This window comes from Rhincodon typus, unplaced genomic scaffold (genome assembly GCF_021869965.1).
Source record: "Rhincodon typus isolate 14 unplaced genomic scaffold, sRhiTyp1.1 hic_rhity00000705, whole genome shotgun sequence".
NCBI lineage: Eukaryota > Metazoa > Chordata > Chondrichthyes > Orectolobiformes > Rhincodontidae > Rhincodon > Rhincodon typus.
Genome location: NW_025966343.1, coordinates 3,000 through 10,968, shown reverse-complemented (window position 1 = coordinate 10,968; position 7,969 = coordinate 3,000). Strand labels below are relative to the sequence as shown.

General features: G+C 40.3%; 1 protein-coding gene across 1 annotated transcript in view; it reads left to right on the top strand.

Annotated features, from left to right (window-relative positions):
- Positions 1–7,969, top strand: part of arhgdia (Rho GDP dissociation inhibitor (GDI) alpha) — a 26,468-nt gene that overhangs the window by 15,885 nt on the left and 2,614 nt on the right. The window contains exons 4-5 of the mRNA XM_048621484.1: positions 1,819–1,895; positions 3,696–3,759. Coding sequence (XP_048477441.1) covers positions 1,819–1,895; positions 3,696–3,759 — 141 coding nt within the window. The remainder of the gene's footprint in view (positions 1–1,818; positions 1,896–3,695; positions 3,760–7,969) is intronic.

The window sequence follows — 7,969 nt, the reverse complement described above, 5'->3', positions numbered from 1 at the left end:
CAGATCATGCTAGAGGTACTGAATTTCCCCATATTATCCATTCTGTTAGCTTCATTTACAGCTTGCCAATGATTGGACATGTTGACTATAATAATCTCATTAAACCCCTTGATTTTTTTGAATATCTATTTGAAAACTTAATAAACACTTTGTCCTTCAAATAGCACATTTTATACTTGTTCATACTAAACCTTTTTTATTTTATTAACATTTGGTCTAATTTATTTTGTATTCCTGGATTACCTCATCGAATTCAATAAAACCTTTAAATTTAAATGTCTGAATTCAAATCACTAATGGATATTCAAGACAGAAGGTTACCTGAGACTACTTCAAGCTATATCTAATTTAAATTAGCATCATATGTTTGTTCTGAAGCTGAAAGGGAAGAGCTGTTAAATGTTCGAACCATGTCCCTTTATTCCGTGAAGGATTGTAGAACAGTTCAATAAGCTATGCTTCATTGCAATCATTCAATAGTTAGTCATACAGCATGGAAACAAGCCCTTCGGCCCAACGCATCTATGCCAACCAGGTTTCCTAAACTGAAGTGGTCCCATCTTCCTGGGTTTTTATTTAATTTATTATTCGTATGTACTGAGATACAGTGAAAAGTATTGTTTGGCATGCTATTCAGGCAAATCATACCTTACATAAGTACATCAGGGTAATAGAATGCAGAATATAATGTTACAGCTACAGAGAAAGTGCAGGGAAAGATCAACCCTAATGAGAGGACCATTCAAAAGTCATAACAGCAGGGAAGAAGCTGTTCTTGAATCTGTTTGGTATGTGTTTTCAAACTTGGAGTATGAAAGGCCGGAAGAGAGTAATACTGTACTGGGAGAGGTCGTTGATGTTGGTTTCTTTCCCGAGGCAGTGGAAAGTATGGAGTCATTGGATGCCAGGCTGGTTTGTGTGATGGACTGGGCTGTGTTCACAACTCTCTAATTTCTTGCGGTCTTGGGCAGAGCAGTTGCCAAACCAAGCTGTGATGCATCCGGATAGGATGTTTTCTATGGTGCATCTATAAAAATTGATGAGTTGTTGTGGACATGCTGAATTTCCTTAGCCTTCTGAGGAAGCAGAGGCGTTGTTGCACTTTCTTGACCATAGCGATGACATGGATGGGCCAGGACAGATTTGGTGATATTTACTCCTAGGAACATGAAGCTCGCAACCATCTCCACCTCAGCACCAATGATACAGCAGAGGTCTGCCTTCCACTCTGCTTTCTGAAGTCAACGACCAGCTCCTTAATTTGGCCTATATCCCTCTTCAACCTTTCATATGAATTGGATTGTCAAAAAGAGTTTGCGATATCATAACATACTAGATGTTTAAGAGTATAGTTGTTTTGTACATAGACCAGTGTTTGCTGAATTTCAAAGGCAACTCACCAAGCCAAGCTGCCTCACCTCTGTCATATTGCCAGTGCTAATTCCCCTTATATTCAAAACCCATTTTCTTGACTATATCGCTGTCTATATTTGTGCAACGATCAATTCTGTTTTAGACGCACTGCCGTCTATGTATACTGATTCCTTGTCTTCCTCGCCTCTACTCATTGACCTAGTCTTCAGTCAGCGTGTTCTGTTTGGGAAACTCCCTAATGTGCTCTGGCAGGGCACATAATTTTCTACTTTGTAAAACTTTCTCTTTAACCACTTGTCTAAGTCCTGCTTAGTTTCCGACACGTTTTCTCTAAAGGGGCCTTGGATTTTTCACAAACTATGTAATTTAATATATGCGCCTGTTGACACTGCTCAAATTTCTTAATTTTTTGATTTATGTGTAACTAAATGTTTTCATTTTCAGGTGACGTTGAAAAATTAAAAAGTAATTCTTTTGTGCTGAAAGAGGGAGTTGAATACAAGATAAAAATCAACTTTAAGGTTTGTTTCTATACTTGTAATCATGTATTGAGATCACTTGGGTACTTCATTTTCGTGTTTACCTAACTCTGAATTCAGGCAGTTGCTTACCTGGTATAGCCTCCAACATCACACCCTTGCAGCCCTTATGTATTTAGCACAATATCAGGAATGCCGTTAGCAACCTGAAGTCTGGGGTAGAGTTCTTTTGGTTTAAGGAGAGCATATTTGCACATTTTGTCAGCCGTTATGTTTGTGGAGCTGCCTCCACATTATTCTAAAGAATTTTAGAATTCAGAATTATGGCTCCTTGGGTCTATTTTTAAGACCTGTTTCTGTTAATGTTTCTTTTCTGTATGACAAAAATATGCTGGGAAATTTGGCAGTAAAATTTAGAAAAATAGGAAGCTTTTATAAATAAATCATCTAGTTAACCGCAGGCATGGAAGTTATTTTATGACCTGCTGGTCTTGGTACCCCGACCCTTCCCTCCGCTATGACTGGGACAGCAAAATGCTTCACAATTTTAATACTTAGCCCTAGCAGGCATTTTGACTAATGGTAGGCTCACTGTTGAACTTGAGCATGCCCTTGGCTGACATCCAACAGGCAGTACTGGGTAACATGTATAACAGTTAGGGACACAAGTCCCAGCCCGTGAGTGCAGACTGTTGGAATGCTGTCGTGGTTGTCTTCGCATCTTACACTCTGTGAGCATAGTCAAAACTTTGCCTGCATCATCTCACCTTTTCACCCATTGTCTCTATGCGCTCAGACTTAAATTGGCTCCCACTCTGGTGACTCCTCAGTTTGATGATTTTGACAAGGGTTTAAATTTCTTTCTAGACCCTTTATGTATAATCTAATCCCAGCAGCATGAGTATCCTTTGCTCTTCCGATTCTGGCTGTTTGAGCATCCTGATTTGTTATTGGTTCGCAGTGGTGGTTGTGCCTTGAGCTATCCGGGCCCTAAGCTCTAGAGTTCCCTCACTTGGTTTCTCCTGTTCAAGATACTGTTTAAAACTTATCTTCCAATTACTGCCTTGTGTGGCTATCAAATTTTGTTAATGGTCCTGTGAAATATTTTTGGCACTTTATTACATGAAAAGATTCTATCAATACAAGTTGCTGCTTTATGTTGAAGTCCATCTGAGAAAGCACCAATTTTGAGTGCCATTGTACTGCAGCTGTAGTCTCCAATTGCATGTTGAGAGGAGGGGAGATGATTTCTGCTTTGAAATCCATCACTTTACCTATTGCATCTGTGCTATATACAGTTTAGTTCATGGGGAGGTGATGCCCTAGTGAGATTATTGCTAGATTATTAAATCAGAGACTCTGGTAATGTTCTGGAGGTGGCAGTTCGAATCTCACTATGGTAGATGGTGAAATTTGAATTCAATAAAAATCTGGAATTGAGTCTAACGATGACCATGAAACCATTATGGATTTGGGGAAGGAAAGTGCTGTTCTTACCTGGTCTGATCTACGTGTATTTCCGGGTACACAGCAATGTGATTGACTCTTAATTGCCCCCTGATCAATTGGGCCTGGCCAGTGTTGCCCATGCCCCATTACAGAATTAAAAGAAGCTTTGTGTGTCCGTTCTTACACCCGAATGTGTGTTTGCACAGCTAACTACAGACCTTCAAGACAGTGAATAATGAAATGTACAATATCTGTTTGTTAGGAATGAGCATGTGTTTTATATCAGACTCCTGACAAATTGACTCCTGACAAATTAACTCATGACAAGGCTTAACATCCATTGTATCAATAGCTGAAAGGCCATGTGTTTATTGACTCTCTCTCTTTCTCCAGGTTAATAAAGAAATAGTCTCTGGACTGAGATATGTTCAGTCAACAATCAGGAAAGGGATCAAAAGTGAGTACAAATGTGTCATGCTCTGACTGTGTAGTTAAGTCTGTCTTTCTAAAATACTTGCAATGAAAGCCAATTTTAAAAATCTGTAATTCCTTTATATACCTTGTTCCAAAGAGTGGGCTTATCCTCCCTGCCTCTCCCCAGTCAAATAAAAACACGCTTTCTCTTTATGCCAATCTCTACAATAACTTTGTTAATACAGATAAATAAAATTTGATACAATTTGAATTCAGAATTCATAGATAATGTTGTTTTGATTTGAATTTTGTGCTGATGACATAGATATTAGTTCTAGTTGCAGGTAATTAAGTTACTGCAAATTCAAGTTTTATTATTTGATTAACTGGAAGGATAGATTTCAACATTAGAATATCTGATTTGGTCTTAAACGCATGGAAATTGACGGCAGTATCAGAATAGAAGAAGCTTAATGTGTTGCCCAAAAATGTCCTATGAGAAGGATTGGGAAAGTTTTGAAAATCCATAAATGTTAGTCAGAAAAGTGATGTGGAGGGGTAAAGAGAATGAGTAAACCAATAAGGTATATGAAAACAAATTATAAAAGCTTCTATTTTCAAAAGGAAGAAATTGGTAAAAGTGTAGATTCTGTAAAGGATAGAAGCAGGAAAAAAAATGATAGGAATAAGAAAATGGCAGAAATGCTGATCAAATGTTTTGTTTGATAGTGTTTTTCAAATCACGTCAGTGCATTGGGAACTAAACATCTAATGAGAATGGGGAGTTTAAGGATGTTAATATTAGAATAGAAAAAGTACTGGAACATCTAATGGGACTAATGATCAAACCCCCGGACGTGGCCTACATCCTAAGATTTTTGGGAAGTAGTTGGAGTGATCGCAGCTATGCTGGCTTTTTCATAATTCTCTTGATTCTGGAACAGTTCAGTACATTGAAAAGTAACAAAAGTAAACTAACTGATTAATAAAGGAGGGACGGAGGAAACTGAAATGATAGGCCAGGTTAGCCTGAAATTAGTATTTGGGAAACAACTGGATTCTAATAGCATTTGGTAATACAACTTTGTGCATATCAGAATGCTAGGCTGATATCACTTTAATGAAAGGGAATTTAAGTTTGATACATCTGAACTTTTTGAGGGTGTAGCGTAGATAGGGGCAAGCAAGGAGATTAAATGTATTTAGTTTTTCAGAATGTATTTGATGAGATACAATAAATTGTTGCAAAAAGTGAGGGTTCATGGCTTTGGGAGTAATACATGAGTGCAGGTTGAGGACAGATGAACGCACTAATCTGCTCATTTTCTGGATGGGGGCTGGATGTAAGATGTTCTGCCACTTCCAGCAGGATACCACCAGAAAACACATCTTCCCCTTCCCTCTAATGTTCGTGTTCCACAGGGCATGCTCCCTCTGCAATGCCGTGGTCCACTCCTCCATCGCTCTTAACATGTTTTCACACACTCCACGCTCTTGTCTCTATTTATCTCTTCTCCCCGCCACCCCCCCCCTTTCCAAATCATCAACCATTGCCAGCTGCCCATATAATGGAAGGAGGAGTTACCGTGCCCTTTTTACCACCTCCCTCCGCTGTCCAAGGCCTCCCCAGTACATCTTCCAGGTGAAGCAGTGTTTTAGCTGTACACCTTTTGGTATGACTGCTGTATTTACTGCTCATGATGTAGTCATCTTTACATTGGCAAGACCAAGTGCAGATTGGGAAACCACTTTGCAACGCATCCGTGCTCTGTCCATAAGAATGACCGCAACCTTCCAGTAGCTGCGGTTTCAACATATCATGCTGTCATGCTAACATTTCCAGGCTCAGCCTGCTACAGTGTTCTAATTACGCTCAATGCAGGCTGGAGGAACAGCACCTCACTTTATGCTTTGGTACTTTCAGCCTCTAGGACAAGCCACTGATTTCAACAATTTCAGAGCATGACCCCTGTCCTTCATTTTGATTACATATTCTCCCCCTCACCTGCCGCTGCTGTGGTTTGTTGTCTCTCAGAGCAGATTGTTTTCTCCTGTTCATCATTACACCTATTTTACATCTAAGTCTTTCCACGAGTGCCATCAGCACTCCATTTTCCTTTTCTGCTCCCTGTCCTCCTTTCTAAACAACACACAAAACCCAGCATCTCTTAGTTCTGAAGAAGAGGCATACAGAACTGAACATTAATTCCATTTCTCTCTCCACAGATGCTGCCAAACCTGCTGAAGTTTTATAGCATTTTGTGTTTTCTGTGACAAAGAAAGTGCTGGGGCCCTAGTTATTTACTATCGTATATCAGTGTCTTTAAATGAGACCAGGTGGTTTGTATTCAGATTTGTTAATAAAAAAGCCAAGTGAGGAAGTAAGTCACAAAGAAATAGGTTCCGAGTAAGCAGGGTGGTGACTGATGGAATATAATGTTGGAAAAGTGAGGCAATTCACTGTGGTAGGAAAATAATTATCTTCGTAGTGAGTAGCTATGAAACGTAAGCATTGAGGGCTCAGGCAACCTACATAAAATAGTTAACATGCAATGTAAAGGATATGAATAGGAGTACCGTGTCCAGTTCTGGTCACCCAGTTATAGGAAGGATATTATTAAGTTGGAGAGGGTTCAGAAGAGATTTACCAGGATATTGCCGAGTATGGAAGGTTAGAGTTACAAAGAAAGGCTCGATAGGCTGGGACTTTTTTCACTGGCGTGTTGGAGGTTGAGCAGCAACGTGATAAAGTTTATAAAATAATGAGAGGTATAGATCGAGTTAATGGTAGTTGTCTTTTCTCTAGGATGGGGGATTTCAAGACTAGGGGGCACATTTTTTAAGGTGAGAGGAGAGAGATTTTAAAAAAGACATTAGGGGAAAATATTTTACACAGGGTGGTTCATGTGTGGAATGAACTTCCAGATGAAGTGGTGGGTGCAGGTACAGTTACAACGTTTTAAAAGACATTTGGATAGATGCATGAATAGGAAAGGCTTGGAGGGATATGGGCCAGGAGTGGGTGGTGGGGGGGGTTGCTAGTTTAGTTTGGGATTGTGTTCAGCGTGGACTGGTTGGACCAAAGGGTCTGTTTCCATGCTGTATGACTCTGTGAAGGCAAATATTGGCCTTGAGTTGGAGGGCAGGAGTAAGGAAATCTTCAATTGTGGCCACGCTTAAAATACTTTGCAGTTTCGTTCTTCATGCCCAAGAGAAGATATTGTGTTACAGGGTACAGTAAAATGTTCACTCGAGTGATGCCTGGGCTGAAAGTGTTGTTCTCTGAGGACAGGCTTGGTGGAACGACACTATTCTCCAGAATTTAGAAGAAAAAGAACCAATCTTAGTGAAATGCTTAAAACTCTGAAAGGACTTAACCAGTAAGTTGCCAAGAGGTGGAGTCTGTAGAACCAGAGCTCATAAGGGGCTGGCCATTTAGCATTGATCTTCATTCAGATTGTGAATCATTGAAGCTGTCTCTCCAAAGTGCTGCGCTTGCTCCATCGTTGAGGACGGCGATTGCTAGAGCTTTGGAACAAAGGGATTCAAGGACTGAGGCTAGAGCAGGAAAGAGAGGTTGATTTAGATGTTCAGCCAAGATTTTATTGCTGAGCAGACCAGGCTTGAGAAGCTGTAGATAAAGTTAAACCTGGAACTCTAACCTCAAAAAGCAGCTGTGTTTGGGTAAGTTTAAAAACACTAGTGTTCATTTAGGAAAGGATATTAATGATTACAGAACTGAGGCAAGGTTATGATAATCCATCATCTAATTGAATGGTAGAATAGGCTGAAGATGTCATGTGGCCGCCATCTATTCCTATGACCCTAAACCGATGGAGATGATGACTGACGGTGAGCCTTTGAGAAGTCGGTCATCAGTGACTGCTCCCCACCTCAAGCTCCGGCATGGGATGGTTGCACAAAGTTCAGCACCATTCGTGATGCCTGTAAGAATGAAGCAGTTCCAATACACAATCAGCTTAAGGTGAAAGTGGCAATTGCCGTCTGTGTCTCACAGGGTGCCAGGTAATTGCAAAAAGGAAGAATCTAACCATCTCCCCTTGACATTCCATGACATGACCATCACTCAAGATCAACATCTTGGGTTAGCATTGACCAGAAACTGAATGGGACTAGCCAAATATAAACTGTAAAAGAACAGCTCAGAGGTCAGAAATTCTGTGAAGTAACTCGCCTCATACAAACCACCTCCCCCCCTCCCCACCCCCGGAAAACAAACCCACAACCACAAC